This window comes from Anastrepha ludens, chromosome 3, assembly GCF_028408465.1.
Source record: "Anastrepha ludens isolate Willacy chromosome 3, idAnaLude1.1, whole genome shotgun sequence".
Classification (NCBI taxonomy): domain Eukaryota; kingdom Metazoa; phylum Arthropoda; class Insecta; order Diptera; family Tephritidae; genus Anastrepha; species Anastrepha ludens.
The window spans coordinates 13,199,244-13,218,462 of NC_071499.1; the positions used below are offsets into that span (position 1 = coordinate 13,199,244).

General features: G+C 41.0%; 2 protein-coding genes across 11 annotated transcripts in view; one reads left to right on the plus strand and one right to left on the minus strand.

Annotated features, from left to right (window-relative positions):
- Positions 1-9,335, plus strand: part of LOC128857036 (E3 ubiquitin-protein ligase UBR1) — a 38,487-nt gene extending 29,152 nt beyond the window's left edge. For all 8 annotated transcript variants that reach the window (XM_054092558.1, XM_054092557.1, XM_054092565.1 and 5 more), the window contains 6 exons: positions 1,310-2,788; positions 3,391-4,052; positions 4,113-4,224; positions 5,324-5,452; positions 5,513-6,878; positions 6,935-9,335. In XM_054092558.1, coding sequence (XP_053948533.1) covers positions 1,310-2,788; positions 3,391-4,052; positions 4,113-4,224; positions 5,324-5,452; positions 5,513-6,878; positions 6,935-8,118 — 4,932 coding nt within the window. In that variant the 3' untranslated portion in view covers positions 8,119-9,335. The remainder of the gene's footprint in view (positions 1-1,309; positions 2,789-3,390; positions 4,053-4,112; positions 4,225-5,323; positions 5,453-5,512; positions 6,879-6,934) is intronic.
- Positions 9,336-15,021: 5,686 nt separating this feature from the next.
- The window catches only part of LOC128857040 (uncharacterized), a 99,218-nt gene continuing 95,020 nt past the window's right edge, over positions 15,022-19,219 (minus strand). For 2 of the 3 annotated variants that reach the window (XM_054092568.1, XM_054092570.1), the window contains exon 3: positions 15,022-19,168. In XM_054092568.1, the coding sequence (XP_053948543.1) occupies positions 18,932-19,168 (237 nt within the window). In that variant the 3' untranslated portion in view covers positions 15,022-18,931. The remainder of the gene's footprint in view (positions 19,169-19,219) is intronic. The other variant, XM_054092569.1, reaches the window with a different exon arrangement.

The following is a 19,219-nucleotide window of genomic DNA, read 5'->3' on the forward strand; positions in this document are numbered from 1 at the left end:
TAGGATAGGTTTAATCCCAACACCGGATAGTTTTGTAAGAGAGTCAAAAAAGTGTTTTCCTAACAATCTAACAGGAAGTGTTCTACTGTTTCTTTCTCTTCCTGGTCTCTACAACTTCTGCAGTATTCACGAAACTCCTAGTCTAGAAGAGTGTCAATGACCGGTAACGTAAGCCACGACCTTCGAGATATTTTCTTTTGAGAGGTTGAGCAATTTTCCTGACCTTTTTTCATCGATTTGCGGCCAAATTAGCCTGGTTGTAGCATAAGTATTTTCTTCCCTCCATGACCTCCATTGGCCTCTTGGAGAATATTATTTTTATCCTTAATTTACAAGTTGCCATAGGAATTCCAATTTGGCCTCGGTTTTCAAGCAGTCGAAGATTAATACCCTTTCTGGTTAGCTCATCGGCCTCTATGTTCCGGAATCCATATAAGACTGAGCTTGAAGTCGGTGCTAATACCAGTTAGAGCTGCCAGGAATTCCTGATCAATCTTTAATCTCATTTCTCCATTTAATTTGATGGCCGCCTGGCTGCTCGAGGAGATATTTATCGTAGTTTTTGTTACGGTGTGTGTGTTAAGCTACATAGTTACCTCCTTTATGGCTAAGACTTCTGTCTGGTAGACGCTACAGCAGTCCGGAAGTAGGACAGATAATTCTTGTTCTAATTCTTTTGAAAAAACTCCATAGCCTACTTTATTTTCTAGCTGGGATCCATCCAAGGCGCATTCATTAAATGTGGCGGCACTAGACCAACAACAATATTTTGTACGTTTGATTGTCACGGCAAAATATTGGAAAAGTAGAAAACCTAAGTTTGAATTCGCCTTTCTCCATTCTGTGCTTACAGCCATATGGACAAGGCAAAAGAAAAAAAAAAAAACAAATCAGCTGATTTGCCGATACCATCTTTAATATATTCGCCTTGGATCCATCTGTGTGAAAATTTATTTCCCCTCTTCTCCATGTTTTTTGGAGTTTGCCACTCTCTCCTTGACGAGATGTTAGTCTTGAAGCGCTTGTCGAAGGTGGGTTTCTTCGGGCAAGAGTAGTCGATATCTTGATTATTAGATGTTAGTATAGAAGCGTGGCCGAACCGCCGAAACCGAAATCCATTTTTCATTACAGTAGCACAAAAAATGGTGTAAAACCGTTTAAACAGCTTAGAAAAAATATTGCGCGAGATAGTATGACCGCATAAACGATTTGCCCGATGCAACTGAGTTGGCTTTAAATTATCTCATTAGAAGGTTACATTTTTTTGTTTTGCGAAGTCACTATATTCATTTTTTTTATGAATTTGCAGCGTGGCAAGGAGAATCCCACCAGCAGCACAATTATCACGGACGCCATCAAAGAGCGTTGCGAGTTGGCTTTCACTGCGGTTCTCACATTTTGCGTAAGTTTTCTCGAAATCGAGTCGAATGCAAGTCTCGAGTGCTTGGATGGCGACTTAGATGACACCCAGGAGGAATGCTTTTGCACCGTACTCTACAATGATGAATCACACACCTTCGATCAGGTCATACAGACGCTGACGAAAATCGCCAAGTGCCGCCAAAAGGACGCCATGGAGATTGTGGCGGCAATCGATCGCGAAGGACGTGCTGTGGTGAAATGTGATACGTTTAGTGAGTGTTGCCAACTGCAAGAGGCCATCGAGAAGCAAGCGGTCGCCACCCTGTCGGCTTTACACACGGCACGCGCCAATCAATCGTTACGCGTTTCTGTGCTCAATATACGCGCCGTCGCTTGCCAACAATTCGCGATTCAATTACTCTCCTGGTTTCAGGAGTTTCTCATTAAACATTGCATCTTCAGGCAGATATTCGCACGACTCATAATGGATCGCAAAGCGCCCTACAGCATACGGCACATACTCGAATACGATGTGAAGTTGTGGAAGACGGCACGCTCGTGTTGGCATCGCCTGCTCATTTCCGGCATGCTGATGGAGTACGACAACAAAATGGCGCTGGCACAAGAATTCTCCAAACATTACGCCTCGGTTGTGCAGGACTTCATACGCGACGATCACGAGCACTCATTCTCGATTGTGTCGCTGAGTGTACAACTTTTTACGGTGCCAAGCATAGCCAATTATCTAATAGCGAACGAGGGTATATTTCACAAATTGCTGCACACCTTCTATCATGTGGCCGTGGAGACGTACATCAAGAATAAGACACTGCAATTTGCAAAGAATGTTAATGTATCTTTCAAACGCGCCGCTTACATACTCTACGATTTGCGTTACATACTCAGCTTCAAGCCGGATGTGTGGACGGATGAGTTGCGCGAGGGCTTTTTGGAGGGTTGCAAGGCGCTGCTGCGGTTGCTAAATGTGATGCAGGGCATGGAGTCGACTACACGCCAAACCGGCCAGCACATGGACTACGAACCGGAGTGGGAATGCGCCTTCAACTTGCACATCAAGCTGGCCACCACCATCACGCTGGTGTTGGAGTGGTGTGCGACCGATGCGGTGGTGCTGAATAAACTCTATCAAATGGTAATGCGCTACCTTTGCACGAACTCCTTCATTGTGGATCGTGTGCCGAAGAAGGAGGAGCGCCACGTCGCCGGCCATGTAGCGGAATGTATTGTGTACGATGTGGCCTCGCGACCTGTATCCATACATCTGCCGTTGTCGCGTTTCTTTGCCGGCATATACCTACATTTGGGCTCATTTGGCTTGACATTCGACAATGCGGTAGTCGGTCACAAACGCTCGCCGGAGGAAATTATTGAGCCCATATTATGCACACAAACCATGATTGCTCAGGTGAGTTGTTGAGATGAAAAAATTGCAAATATTTGAGGCTCCTCCCTCCTACTTGCATACACCCTATAGAGGATGTATTTCTGCACTTTTGTTATTTCTTCGGTGAGTCAAATGCCCTCAGGGAAATCATACGAAATAATCCCAATCTTTTTGGTTGCGACGGTCTCTGCCAGAGTAGGCACTGAGCAAGTAACTTCCGTGGAAGAACCCCGTGTAGCCTGCTCTCCAGAGACCACCGATATCACTTTGCCAGGACCAGGATTGTCTTTGGCATAGGTCTGCACTCCCTCCATCAAGTTTCAAGCCGACGGAGAGGTTGCGGGCACTGTCAAGTCGTCAACATTTTCGTTGTCAGCTGGTGCAAATCGCTTCGTCGGTCTGGAACTCGATGTGAGTGTGGGGCCACCAGAACGGGATCTTTTTGAGGTTGCCTGTTCGGTGCCAGGCGCATTCGACGGCCTCAGCGCCATGGACCGGGCTGCTTCCAGCGGTATGCCCTCGGCGACTCAGGTTTTTAGTCCCTTGTGTCCAGCTTCGGACAGCTTCACCCTGTTTCCATGAGTCTTTTTGCAAATATAATAATTCACATTCGAATTTTGCAGGTTCATGCCGGCATGTGGCGCCGGAACGGCTACTCACTGCTTCACCAGCTCTACTTCTATCGCATCGTACGTTGCCGCAGTGAAATGTTAGATCGCGACATTATTGGCATGCAAATTGGTGCCGCACTCATCGAGAGCAACCAATACCTCATACATATTTTGAATAAATTCAATTTGATCAAATGGATACAACCGGATTTTGAAAAGGATTTAACTGCTCAAGCGGTGGATGATGAATTTTTACTATCGATGATTGAAGAATTCTTAGAATTACTTATTGTAATCATCGGCGAACGCTACGTGCCGGGAGTGGCCAATGTGACGGAAGAGGATCGCATTAAAAAGGACACCATACAATTGCTCTGCATTAAACCGTATTCGCATTCGGAGCTAAATCGCGCTTTGCCTGAAACGTACAATGATACCGGATTGGAAGATGTTATCGAGTCGGTGGCAGTGTTCAAGAAACCACAAAAGTCGGACGCCAAGGGCGTTTACCAGCTCAAAGAAGCACTCTACGATGATTATAATATGTATTTCTATCACTACACCAAGGAGGAAAAGTCCAAGTCCGAGGAGACACAACGGCTGCGTCGCAAGAACAAAGGTGAACTCGTCTGCTGTCCACCACCTAAGTTACCCAAGTTGACCGATGGATTTGTGTAAGTTCAATTGATATGCGCATGAGTTTTCTATGATACAAACGAAATACTTTTCCACAGCTCGATTGCCAATTTGTTGCAGTGCGATGTGATGATGACGATTTTAACAACTGTGCTAGATCGTGCAATTGATATCAGTTCAAATAGCTTTGCTGAGAATCATCTGCAGGAAGTAAGTTAATGCAATTGGGTTGTCTAAAGAAATTTCAGCAGGAAGGTAGGTAGGTGAAATGGTTGTAGTACCATTGTGGCACTCCCCAAGTAGCACTAAAGCGCTGTTTTGATACCATTATGAGACCTCCAAAAAGGCAGATATCTACAGCCAGCCAGCGCCTTTTGGATCATTTACGGCTTGACTTTGAGATCATTTTTCAGTATACGGCGGGTGCCACGGTCAGATATTTTCAGTCCTTTGACTTTGAGATCATTTTTCAGTATGCGGCGGATACCACGGTCAGATATTTTCAGTTCTTTCGCCATTTGATTGGCACTTCATCGGGAATTTCGCTCAAGTCGCTTCTTCATTTTTTGAACCACTTCACGTGACGTTGCATTTTAACGAGTAATGGTGCGATAAACAAAAACTTTTTTTACTTTACGGTGCTCGAGCTCACGAACAGTCGCAGGTTGTGATTTTTCAGCCAAAATATAATGCAATCACACTTTTACATTTCCATTACTGAGCTTTTTTCGCGTTTACCGTCGGCAAAATGCTTCCTCGCGCTTGTAAACAATACTCTGGACTGTCCTTTAGCCAACTAACAGACAGCTGATTGTCGTGCATCAGCTGCGCGAGCGGTCTGAAGTTGGTTACACTTCGAGTCACTTTTGTGGCTTTCTGCCAACTGAATGCTTTTTTGAAGGTTCACATGCATTGTCTGTTTCATCGTCTCCCTCTGAGAGAAGGAAGGAAGCCTTTCCTTACATTGAATATGACTTCAAAAGTGAGACGCACTGCGGAGTGCGTATAATCGCATGCTGAGAAGTCACTGATTATCGCCTACTTAGAGAGCGACCGCTTTCTGCCAGCCAAGGGAAAAGTCAACGGTCTTATTTAGTATGACTAACATATCAGTTTTCTTTTTTCTTCTACGAACCATCTAATTGTGATGACAGCGTTCAAAACGCCCATTTGGCTATACAAGTTTCCAAAGCCAAGAAAAGCAAGTAAAGCCAGTCTTCTTTGGGCTAGCACCTTTAATTCCAAACTACCCAATTTACTGCCAGATAATTTTTTCAAACACTAAAATAACTACTTTATTTCTCAACAGGTACTCTATTTAATTGGCTATGGACTGCAAGAAGAGCAATCGGGCAATTATCCGTTCCTCTCCTTCCACGAACAGGCACAAAAATACAATATGCTATCGAAATTAGAAGAGCTATCGCGCAGCGCCAGGGTAAGCATTGCCTCATTGCAAATCTTTGAATGATTTACTAATTTTTGCTTTTGCTATCAGGTTGAGTCTCACCGTGATTTCATACTTTGGACAATTAAGAAATTCAAGGAGCTACAAACCAAAGACCAAACAGTCAGCGGTGGCGATGTGAGCGCAATGCCGATAGAAGGTGAATCCGTCGAGGTGGCACGTCCACTCACCGCTTCCGAGCAGGAGAAGCAAGACAAGGAGGAACGCGCGCGCTTGGCCGCTGAACGACGCGCCAAAATAATGGCACAAATGCAAAATGCCCAAAATAATTTCATGAAATCGAATGCCGAAATGTTTGCCAGCGCTAATGTGCAGTCGGGCAATCGCGACACATCGACATCCATGGAATGGCAAGATGATGTTTCGGTAATGGACGAAGAAGGCGCTGTGGCTTACAATTCGCTGGCTTGTCTGGGTGTGGAGCGTCGCTTGCAGCAGCCGGAAGAGCAGAGTTTCAAATGTATACTCTGTTTTGAGGATTGCACCGTTAGCAAGGATGGACCGACACTTGTCTATTCAGCATTCGTGCAAAAATCGAAAGTGTTGCCACCCGACGCAAGATATGCCTATTCGGTGCACACGAGCAGCTGCGGTCATGTGATGCACGTCGATTGCTGGCAGGAATATTACAACAATGAAGAATCGAAGGAACAACGGCGACCACATAGGAGTCGTCAACCTTTCCCACAGACACCACAGAGCACTGAATTTCAATGTCCGTATTGTCGTTGCCTGAGCAACTCTGTATTGCCGCTAAGCGCGCCACTGTCGAAGTACTCAATGCCATTGGTTATACACAAGGGCGAGGATTTGTTCCCCATCGATATGTGGATTGAAGTGATGAAAACGCTGGCCGACGAATTGAATGTGTCCACTGTTGAGGGTAATTTCGATCGAGTTTTGCCACCGGCTCACACAATATTGTCGCGTGCAAACCTGTATGCGAATATCGCACAATTCGAGCGCATCGCACAACCGATTGAGAAGACCGAGTTTCCGCCAAGTTGGACAAATTATGTGCAACACTACGTGAAATCGTTGCGTCAACACGCACCTACCGATTTTGAAAAGTCAGAAAAAGAAGGGCTGCTATGGCTATGGAACACCTGTGTCTACACAGTTCAAACACTGGAAGTTTACTTGCGCGCAGTGGGCAAGCCATTCAAGAGCGAAATGTCCATACGCCATAAGAGCTGCCTAAATGGGCTGGTGCGCGCAAGCTGTTTGTATGGCGCCAATCTGACGAGCACAGATGTGAAGAACCTGGAGGGCCCGGCGGCTGAGTTGCTGGACATAATCTTCAAACAGAAAGGCAATTCGGTCATCGAGTGGAATTGCTTCAGCATGATGGTGCAAATGATCTGCATGGTGCCGAATTTACTCTTCGCCTCTTCGCGTAAGTTGCTCGCTTTTCCATATTGATTTTTACATAGGTAAATTTTGACATTCCAGACAAAGCTGTGGTGGTCAACGGCAGCATGATGGACTTCTATGCAGTGCAGCTATTCTTTCTGGCCAATATGGTGAAGGCAATCGTACTTTTCGAGCCACCCACATTGGAAGGTGACATGGAAATGGATGTGGATGAGGAATTTGACCAGGGCGTGAAACAGCTACCGGAAAAAGTACGCAATAACATAGCCGAATTCTATCGCAAATACAATTTCGCCGCACGCCGACAAGCGGGCAACACAGAGCAGCAGACGCGTTCACGACCACAACCGCAAACGCCACCAAAGTCGGATGAGTCCACAACGCAAGAGCCAATGCAGCCAACGGTCAGCGACGCAGAGCCATCGCAGGATGCATACATTGCCGACGATGAGTTTAAGGCACCTTGCAATTTGAGCACCATCGCCGCGCTGTACGATCACATCAAAACTGAAATGCGTGAATTTTTACGTTGCTGCTGTTTGTTCTTCCACTTTGTGACCGAAGTCGAATTCCCCGATGAGCTCAGCTACACGGCCAGTGATACATATGAGAATATGTGCAAATATTTAGGACTGCAGACCGGCTTGGAGACATATTTCGAGAGTGCCGGCTGCTATGCCTCCATACTGGAGACATTTGCCTCGCACCCCGACATAGTTTACTGTGACGTAACAACGAAAAAGAAGCGCTGCGGCCGTGACTTCGCAGTGGTGCCCTGCACCATACCAGTACCGCGCTTGGTGGAACTACCCGAAGACTTTAGCGATCTTATAAACAGCGTTTCGGACTTTATTTGCCCGAATAGCGAGCGCGAAGAAATGAAAACACCATCGATGTGCTTGATATGTGGCAAAATTATTTGCTCACAATCCTTCTGTTGCCAACCGGAGTTGGAGGGACGCAATGTGGGCGCCAGCACCTATCACGCCAACTTCTGTGGCGCCGAGATTTGTGTGTTTCTGCGCATACGCGATTGCCAAATTATCTATTTGGGCCGTAATAAGGGTTGCTTCTTGCAACCACCCTACCTGGATGAATATGGTGAGACTGATCAGGGGCTGAGGCGGGGCAATCCGTTGCGTTTGTGTCCAACGCGCTACAGTAAAATACATTTGGTGTGGCTGGGTCATGGACTGCATGAGGAAATTGCACGACTAAATGACAATACGTCTGTGGTGGCCACACAGTGGCATCACATCTAGTCGTTTTGGACGCGGCCAGCACAACGTTGTCGGGCATAGAAACACAAGAGGTGAACAAGAAAAAAAGTACATGCGACACTGAGGAGATGGCGAAACCAAGTTGTCAACTTATGTGATTTATGATGAGAGCTAAATGAATCAACCTTATCGGGAATATTTTAGCGCGCGTCAAAAATGCTTTGTCCAAGACAGGTTTTGCGAAATATATATGAGGAGGAACATTGGAATTTCGTTCCCGCTATGGTTGTATAGTTTTGCCTTTTGATTTTGTAAAGAAACAATTTTTATTTTATTTATTATGAACTACTTATAATGAAAGCAGTGAGAGTTCGCTGAAATGTGTTTTAGCCAAAAACAAAAAAAATGAAAATCCTGAAGGGCAGTTTAGTTTGTAGTGGATAAGGTAAAACCGAACGCTTTTCAAGATACAAAACATATGCATATGTATACATTTATGTATGTATGTATGTATTATCCATAAACATTATCTGTGACTGTTTGACTCAGCTAAAAAATATGCTCGAAAAACTGCAAAACTGGGATAGAAAACTAAAACTAAATTAAAATCCAACTGCACACAAAACTTTTCCGGCACTCGTTAGAACTTTCGCTCTATATGCAATACAAATACTTACAATAAAAATGTTAATAATTACAATTAAACATTTAATGCAAGAAGAGAATACAAAAAACAAAAACAAAATAAAACAAAAACAATGCAAAATAAAGAAAATCATCCTTTGTCTTTGGAATCTTTCTATGCGCAACGTCGGCAAGGCATACGCGAAGTGGGTGTAATGAAAGTGCAGTGGCATTAGTGTGGCTCAAAAATAATTAAGAAAAAAAATCGTAATAAAATTGTAATAATTTTTTTTTACTAATGGTAATAATGTTTGTCTGCCATGAAAAAGCTCCTCATAAAAATATCTGCCATTCGGAGTCGGCTTGAAACTGTAGGTCCCTCCATTTGTGGAACAACATCTACACGCACACCACAAATAGGAGGAGGAGCTCGGCCAAACGCCTAACAGAAGTGTACGCGCCAATTATTATTATTATTATTAATAATGTTTGTTTCACAGATCGTAATAATAATTTTTTTTTTACAAAAATCGTAGTAGTTTATTTTTTTATAAAAATCGTAATAAAATTGTAATAATTTTTTTTACTAATGGTAATAATGTTTGTTTCACAGATCGTAATAATAATTTTTTTTTTACAAATGTCGTAGTAGTTTATTTTTTTATAAAAATCGTAATATTTTTTTTTTACAGATCGTAATATTTTTGTTTTTACAAATCGTAAAGATTTTTTTTTTCAAATCGTAATAATATTTTTTTTACAGATCGTAATAATATTTTTTTTTTTACAAAAATCGTAATAATATTGTTTGTTTCACAAACGGAAACGCAGTGCTATTGAGTTAAAAGCTTTAATGTTGGTTACAAATTTTCTGATTTTATGGTTTTATTAGCTTAAATGAAAACTAAAGGACCCATTTTTTTCGTGAGTTATAAATTTGTATTAACATTTTTATTTAAGGGGTTTCGTCGGGTAAAAAAGTCCTATTTTAAATTTTTTTTCCTGTGTAAACAAATATTTATTTAATTCAAACTTTTTTCTGTCTTATAGATATATTTAAAGAATAATTTCTGAAATTTTCAAAAAAAAAAAAATTAAAACTCCTCCATTGTGACGTTATTTCCGGTGATCCATCAAAAAAAGGCGCGTCTAAAATGAAAAAAAAAGTATTTTAGTTAAGACCATAAACTCGTGCTTAAACGAAGGAAAGAAAATAAAAGGAAAAATTTATATTTTGGCCGACAATGAAAATTTCGGTCAAATTTGCTTGTCATTTTGTTTTTTGTTTTAAATAGTTGTAATTGAAAAAACAAAAAAATCCTTCGTCCAAGCACGAGTAAATTGTATCTCGAACACCTGTGTAAAATTTCATCAAGATCGGTCGAGTAGTTTTCGAGAACATTTGACAACCGACTTTGAAAATACGAGAAAAACGCCTTTAACGTTTGGGGTAAGAATAAAAATGGCTTGAAGCGCACACCTTCCAAAGGCTGTATCTCCGAAACTATTATTCGGATCAACTTGAAAATTTAGGATAATATTCTTGATATGTTGTAGAAATTAATAAGCAAAAAAAATCGATTTTTTGAACCCACGTAACCCCTTAAATTTCCTATGGAGCGCTTAGGTTAGGTTAGGTTAGAGAGTGGTACTACAACGGATCTACGTGGGCTAAGTGAGTTGGCTACTGCTGAAAAAACCTAACCTAAGCTATGGCAGTCTTAAGGTCCTCGCCTCATTTGAAATGGTGTTTCTTTAAAAGCGTGTAAAATGGAAACGCAGAAAGATTTTTTATTTTATTTGTATTTTATTAGATTTTGTATTTTAGTTTCTGATCAATTGTTAAAAAATAAAAATAAATTTTTTTAGTCATACGAGGTTCGTTCAAAAAGTTGTCAGCTTTCAAAAAATGGTCTTTACGTGAACAGTGGGCACAGATACAGCCGGTTCTACTGAACCGATTTTGATGAAATAAAATTTAAATGGCGTAGAATTGTTGTTGTTATTGTGTGAAATACGATCGTTTGGGGGAAAACATTTTAGTACTATTTTTCAGACCCTTAAAAAAAAGATTTTTTTTATTTTTGTTTTCAGGTTTTCAATTTGTGATCCATTGTTAAGTAAAAAAAAAATTATTTTTTTTGGTCATACGAGGTTCGTTCAAAAAGTTGTCAACTTTCAAAAAATGGCCTTCACATGAACAGTAGGCACAGATACAGCCGATTCTACTGCACCGATTTTGATGAAATAAAATTTAAATGACGTAGAATTGATGTGAATTATCGTGTGAACTACGATCGTTCGGGGAAAAAAAGTTTTAGTATTTTTTCCGTAACTTTAAAGTAAAAAAAGTGTCAAAAAACTGGTTTTCATCTTTGAGAGTTCGCCATTTTGTCAATTTTTTTTTGTTAAAGATCGTAGTTCACACGATAACGACACTCATGCTGAGTAAGCACCTTTTTGTCTTTTTGATTTCAGACACCTGCGAGTCGCAGAATCCGTGTCGGCAGTCACACACCCCTGTTGTTTGGAAGACCAGTTTTTGAAGGCTGCCAACTTTTTGAGCGCACCTTGTATTGTATGACCAAACATTTATTTTTATTTTTTAACAATGGCTAAAAAAATGAAATACTGAAAACAAAAATAAAAAAGTCTTTTTTCCTTTCCGTTTTACACGCTTTCAAAGAAACACCCAAAAAGCACCATTTCAAATGAGGCGAGCGCCTTAACGTGGCACGAAAAAACGTTAACTTTGCATGCACCGCCGTTTTGGTTTCTAATTCTGTGCATATTCTCTCATTTTTACCAAATACTCTTTCTTATGTCGACTATAAATTGGCGGTAGGCCCTTAAAGAGCTCGACCGTTATGATATTTGTTACAAAATTTGATGCCTTTAATTTCGTTGATAGAATTTTGTGCAACTCGAATGTGAAGCGAATAGTGGAAGTCACAAAATTTTCTAAAAACTCAGCAGCAAAACTACGTTATTGAGCTGCGTTGCTGTCTACTGATACGTGCGCTAACTGCATTGCGATACACTAAAAAGTAGATAAATGTAAATTATATAAAATGGAAATGTGCCGCTTATCACAGTTTTTTATAAAATAAAAAATAAAAAAAATATTGGATTAAAATGCGGAGTGTTTGAATAAAATTTGTGAATTTATTTATTTTGCCTATTTATGTTAAATGCTTATTTAAAGGCGTGCGTTTAAAAAACGCTTTAAATTTATTTGTATTTTTTCTATGGCATATATGTATGTATATCAATGATTACCTTTAATAAATATTATATGAAACTTTCATTGCGAATCTACAGATTTTTAAATCGAAGACTTATTTTAAATCGAATACTTGTCTATATAAATTAATTTACACATAGAGAATTAATATAGGAAGTTGATAATTAATTTATTTTAAAAGTGATTTTGTCTCAGATTTCAGCAGATCACTGCTTAAATAAATTGCAGAGAAAAAGTGACATTCGTAGAAGTTTATGTTTTTGTTTTAAGTTAAATTTCTTAGGCGTCGATGGACGAGCGAGAATGGAGAGTAAAATTTCAAGGCCATGCAACGTTTTGGACATTATTGTTCCGCGAGAGATAAAAATGATATAACGTAGAGGAAAAGGAGAGAGATGTACAGGGTGAACGATATGAAAACACTATAACTTTTTTGTGTGAAATTAGTTTTTATTGATTTCAAAGACAAAATTGTTCAAAAATGATTACAATTTTAATATAGATTCACTTTAGCTCGATATGACCACCTTTTGCCTTGCCTATAGCCTTCAAACGGTCAAGAAATGAATTGCATGCTGCACAATGTGATCTTGAGGTATTTTGGCCCCCTCTCGTATAAACACTTTTTCAGCGCAACCATACTGGTATATTTTTTAGTCTTTGCTCTTCAAAATGGACCAGATGGAATAGTCCATTTGCGTATGGCGAATTCGAAAGCCATTGTGTGGACGAAATGAAGTGTGTAACATGATTTTTTAATCATTCTTGGTTCACATGAGCTTTATGAGATGGTACCGAGTCCTGTTGGAACGTCCATGGTCTACGACCGAAATGTTTGCGTGTCCACGGCTCTAAAGCAGCTTCTAAAGCATTTTCCCGATAATAAGTCGCATTCACTTTGACACCAGGCTCGATAAAAACGATTGGAGAGCGTCCATCAGCGGTCACTGCGGCCCAAACCATTACTTGCGATGGGAAATTGATTCGAGTGGCCATACGTAGGCTCAAATTCTCATATGAGCGTTCGGTCAAGTAAACACGATCGTTTTGAGTGTTTATGAACTACTCAATTGGGAAATTGTTTTCATCAGAAAACACAATGTTAGGAAATTCGCCTCGTTCGTGCAAGCGCAACAACTCCTTTGCTCTTTCGCACCGAACTTTTTTTTGCTGGGGTGAAAGATCGTGTGCTTTTTGGAATTTGTAAGCTTTGACCTTGAGCTCATTTTTCAATATGCGTCGAATGCTGTCTTGCGATATTTTCAGTTCTTTGGCCATTTTTTTTCCACTTCGACGTGGACTTCGTTCAAGTCAAGCCTTCACTTTCCCAACCATTTCTGGCGTTGTTGCGGTTTTTTTGGTCCACCTCTATAGCGTTTGGTAATGCTACCAGTATCATTGTAACGAGTAATGGTGCGATAAACACGAACTTTATTCACTTTGAGGTGACTGAGCTCACGAACAATGGCTGGTTGTGATTTTCCAGCCAAATATAACGCAATCACACTATTACGTTTGAATTCCATCACAGAAAAAACTGTAGATATAATTTTTCGATATCGTATTACACTTAAGCAGTTAATGCAGCAGCTGTTCCGCCTGAAAAACACTGCAAGAGTCGACGAGCCGAAAACTAAAGAAGATCCCCACAAGCTCGGAATATACGGCTCCGTCCATCCTGCTCACGAGCTTTGAGCTATCTGTGCACGAGTATACATGGACAGACTCCCTCTGTTATACAACGCCTTGTTTCCCCTCTTTCCTTGAGGAGGGTCGAGACCGTTGCGGTAGTAGTTGTAATCCACCATTAATTTGGGGAGCACCGAAACAGTGGTCAGTATCTTTACGTGACCCTAACTATTGCTTGAGAACTTCTTTAAAGTGCATAATCTTATTGCTGCCAGCGGTGTGTTTTACCTTGGTTTATACTGGATGGAAGTACTTCTCTTTCTTGATTGGCGCGATAACCGCTTACGTGATTTTGACCAAGTTTAACAAAACGCGTCAGTCGTTTTTTTATCAGTCGTTTATCCATTCGGACGACATGACCCAGCCAACTTAGCCGTTGGATCTTTATTCACTGCGCTATGTTAATGTAGCGGCCACCGTAGCCGAATGGGTTGGTGCGTGATTACCATTCGCAATTCACAGAGAGAACGTCGGTTCGAATCTCAGTGAAAACACCAAAATTAAGAAAAACATTTTTCTAATAGCGGTCGCCCCTCGTCAAGCAATGGCAAGCCTCCGAGTGTATTTCTTCCATTTCTCCTCATAAAAATACACTTCAAGGGACGTCTTATCGGATATTGTCATCTTCTGCACTTTCGTCCGTCCAGAGAGGACTTTGCTACTCAATTGCCTCCTTAGTAGAAAGTAGACCTTGTTAGCAAGAGAGATTCTCCATTGGATTTAACGGCTGACATTAATGTTGGTGTTCCTAAATAAACGAATTCTCTTTTAACCTCATACGCGCCTGTGTCGACTGTTTGTTTGATGACAAGAGGTACTTCGTTTTGTCCTCGTTCACCACCAGACCGATTCGCTTTGCTTCTTTATCCACTTTGGAAAAGGCAGAACTAGCAGCACGGCTGTTAAGGGCACTGGATAGAGGTACAGTGTTATATACATGTAACGCTTTCGATGGCGTGGTTGACATTGCACCGGTTATAAAACCAGATGGGAGCTCTTGGACCGTCTCAACTCTTTTAATGTTCACATCATTCTCGAAGACGTTCCACCACACCACAATGCCATAGCAGGTTTAGCCTAACTCTCGCTGTATGGAGGCAGTGTATTATTCTTGGTCTCATTCCTGTTGGTTGTTTTAATTGAACTGCTGCAGGTATTTCGCTGTCATTGCTTTGTGTACCCCATCTGCAACTGTGAGTCTCCAGTTTAGCTTCCTACCCAGGACAAGATCTGAATATTTAGGCCTTTTTATTACTCTGGACAAACTATACAACAATATTGGTTCTGTATATCCGCGAAAGTGATCCGAAGTAATATATTTGAAATGACAACACAATTTTTTGTTTTTAATTTTTTCGACTGGTAATTTTTTTAAATTTTATTGTTAGATCGTATTTTATATCAGAATTTTTCGATACAAATATTTTTACACTAGTAAATATGTTACATATTTACATACATAAATGTAATTTGTATAAAGTATAAAGTAAATTTACATTTTAAATGCTGTTTTTCGTTTGCATACACCTAAATACCGTTACATATTAATATACAACTACATACAGATGAGCAGTAAAGAGAAATGCATTATTTTCGCAATATATGAAAAAATGAGATTATTCTCTCAATTTGGCTTTTATAAACTGTATCCAGCGTTGTTGTGTAAGTGGGAACGGATGACGGAGAGAGAGATGGCGTTAGGCAGAAAAGATTTCGGACTAAAAAATTTCAAAATTTCTGAGAAAGTTTTGTGATTGCTCGACTCTGTACTATCGGAGCGCGCTTCACAGATGGACACCAGCAAAGAGAAAATATGCCAAGACGGAAATGCTAGCCGGACGGCTGTGAATAGTGCTTACACGACTGATGCTGTAACAATTGCGCGATTTCATCGTTTCATCGATTTCATCAATAATTTTGCCTCTGGAAGAAAACTTGTCTTCCGAAAAATCGAAAAATAATAAACATCGAGTCCGATCGACATGTAAGCACTTTTTCGTTTGGGCGAGCATGATGAGAAACTTATGTATAAAGAGTTAGTTTTATTCGTCGAGAGAGGACTTTACTACTCAATTGCCTACTTAGTCCAAAGTAGCACTCGTTGGCAAGACTGATCCTTCGTTGGATTTCCAAGCTGTCTTTATTATCGATGTTAATGCTGGTTCCTAGATAAACAAAGTCTCTTACAACCTCAAAATTATAACTTTCAACAGTGATCTGGATGCCTATACGCGAGTGTGCCGCCTTTTTGTTTGATGACAGGAGATACTTAGTTTGCTTGGAGGATGGTTCCGTGTGTAGAAGTTGACGCAAGTGAGGAAAGCCTCTGAATTTCATCAGCAGTTCAAAGCGTCAACCGCCGTCAAACGCAGCACAGTCATCGTTCATTATCCACACACTCTAAACCCACCCACCTAACCATCCCACCACCACCTCTCCCCGCCCTCTCCTTGCATCCCATCGGTTTTTCTCTTTCACCTCACCTCCTTCATAATGGTATCACAAAGGACGAATACGCTTATCTTCGTTCAAGTGTGCTCATTCCTGGGCAACCATTCCACCCACCTACCCCACCCTGATTGCCATTCACTTGCGAGTGGCCAGGACGATACTTCTGCATAAAGTCCAAGCAGATCACAACTTCTGGGCTCCGCCCAAGTATCCCCTGGTTAGCTTCCGAGCATCCGTTTGAGAGCGAGCTTATGTGAGAAGACGAAGCAACTCAGGATATTTGGTTGTGCGCCGGGTTTGGGACCCACCACGTAAAATTCTAATCAAAACAAAGCCTCGGGTGAGAAGTGCTTACCCTGAATTGGACTATCTAAAAGAAGGTAATCGCTCAGGAGTGGCCAGTTTTGAGTAATGGGAGGGAAATTGTGTTCCATAAGGATAAAGTGGGAGTGCGTAGAGTTAATCCACCTTACAGCGTTGAACAGCTGTTACAGTCTATGGTAAGTGAACATTCGTCTCAAGAGAAGTTTGTGAAAATCGACTGTCTCAGTTGTTTGTCTATAGGGAAGAGGGTTTCTATAAGGTAGGCATAATGAGATTACCTTCAAGGCAGCAACCAGTTATAGAACAATAACTTCTGAAAATCGACTGCCTTGCAATAGGGGCGAGTATACCTATGAGAGAAGCATAATGGGACTACCTTCAAGGCAGTGACAAGTTAAGGAGATAAGTTGAGGATAACGCCAGAAGCGCAAAGAGTTCGGTTGGAAGGCTCTTATGGATCCACCTTACCACGATGAACATCTGTTACTGTCTATGGTAAGTGATTTTGTTCCTGGAAAATTCATCTCAAGGGAAGTATTGAACATCTATTTATTGTCTCAGTTCTTTGCCTACAAGGACGAGGCTTCCTATGAGAGAAGCATAATGGGACTACCTTCAAGGCAGCCACAAGTTAAGGAGATAAGTTGAGGATAACGCCAGAAGCGCGAAGAGTTCGGTAGTTCGGTTGGGAGGGACATAATGGGATTATTTTCAAGGCAGCCACAAGTTATAGAGCAATAGATTGTGAAAATCGACTGCCTTGGTTGTTTGTCATTAGGAGCGAGGTTTTCTATGAGAGAGGCACAATGAGGTTGTCTTCAGGCAGCGACAAGATAGGCAGATAAGTTTAGGATAACGCCAAAAGCGCGAAGAGTTCGGTTGGTAGGCTCTTATGCATCCGCCTTACAGTGATGAACCCCTGTTACTGCTTCTGGTAAGTGATTTTGTTCGTGCAACAGTCGTCTCCAGAGAAGTTTGTGAAAATATATTGCCTTGGTTGCTTGTCTATAGAGGCGAGGGTTCCTATGAGAGAAGCATAATGGGACTTTCTTGTGCTAAGCGGCGCCAGTTGGACACACCAAGTGAAACCAAGTTCTTCTGCACCAGATCTTTACAACGTAGAGGAGGGCTTCCTCTTTCTCTGCTACCAGCAGTTGGTACTACATCGAACTTTCAGAGCCGGAGCTTATTACCCTTGTCTTGTAGATTGGACTGATTCATCCGACATTATTTTGTATAGGAGCCGAGGCATGAACCTTAGTGCCGTGTTTGAATAGCTCAGCCGGCAGTCCGTCGGCTCTCATGTCTTTGTGGTTCTTTAGCCGCGTTATCGCTATTCTATTGAAAATCTATTGCCTCAGTTCTTCGCCTATAAGGACAGCCCTCGTCCTGAGAGGGTGAGAGTGGCAACAAGTTGCCGAAAAAGAATAGTACAATCGTACCATTCTCACTACGCTAAATAAAGCCTTCATGGTCACGCAAAAATAATGCATTTCGTTTTACTATTCCGTATACATCTTTAAAAACTACGAAATGATTTAAAGATAAATAAGTAGTACCTCCGACTAGATGGTGTTCAGGAATATTTACAATGGATTGCAATGAGCTTAGCCTAGGATTTCATACGTTCTGATTTTCGTTTTTTTTTTTTCAAATTTAAAATAACTTCAAATGGGATAACATTAAAGCAATTTTTAGGCAAAAAGTTATAAAATGTATTAATGACATCCAGTTTGCTTGCGTTCACCTATAAAAAGTCGTTACGTATAAAACTTAGATTTAATATACTGTAAATAGGTATTTGCTTAAAAATATATTTTGCATACAATATGTAGCGCTTAGCTTTTGCTTAAAGTACAATTTAAATACGCATTAAGGGCTCGGATACCCTAAATTCTCTCTCGAAAGATTTCTCTCACACATACACACACACAAGTGCCACTTAAGTTGAATGCAGCTCAGCAGTACGAAAATTTTATTTATTTGCCCGTAAAAAGAGGCACTTGACTCGAAAGTATTTACTGAGATAATCGCAGCCGCGACAAATATTTTTTGTGAGAAAATGTTGCCTAGTTGACAACAAAAAAAAAAGCAACAATGTGTAGAAAGATCCGATTTAACGAAATCAACAGCCATAGTTAGGGAAACGTTAGTGAAAAGCGAATAATTCAAAAATTTTGAGTTGAATCCTTAAACGTTTTTCTTTTCAATGAAACTCTATAATTCTATTGAAAGAAAAAGAAAATAGTTTAGTTATTCTATCGATGTCTTCGTCGAGCTTAAAGTAGCTATTAAAAACTGGCTGGCAGTACTTGTGCTTAGGGACAGACTACCACAAAGCAATCAGCTGCTAATTCATACATTTTTGTATTATTATTTTAATTTTTTTTTCTTGTTTTGCTTTTGTTTTTTTTTCTTCTTTGTTTTGCTGCAAAGTCGTCGATCTCTTTAGTTTCTCTCTCCGTAAAGCTAATTACAAGCTGTTCTACGCGCCAACAGCTTGGCTTTCCCGAAGTTGCAAAGTCAAATATGCAGTGCCGCCCCGTGCGTTGCTGGTGCCTCTTTAACATTGGTGTCCGCGGAGGAGTTGCTCGTGGTGGCAGCTGTGGGCGCATTCGGTGATATTTGCTGTTCCTTGCACTGTTCCATATTGACAATGACACAGTCATAGGGTGGCGGCGGAATTTCATGCTTCACAACCGTATCATAGCTGGGCGGCAGGGTGTCTACAATGCGCAATATATCGTTTTGGGTGTTGATCTGTGGACAGAAAGAGGTTGGGGAAAGTTTGAGTACAAAGAGAGTAAGAAA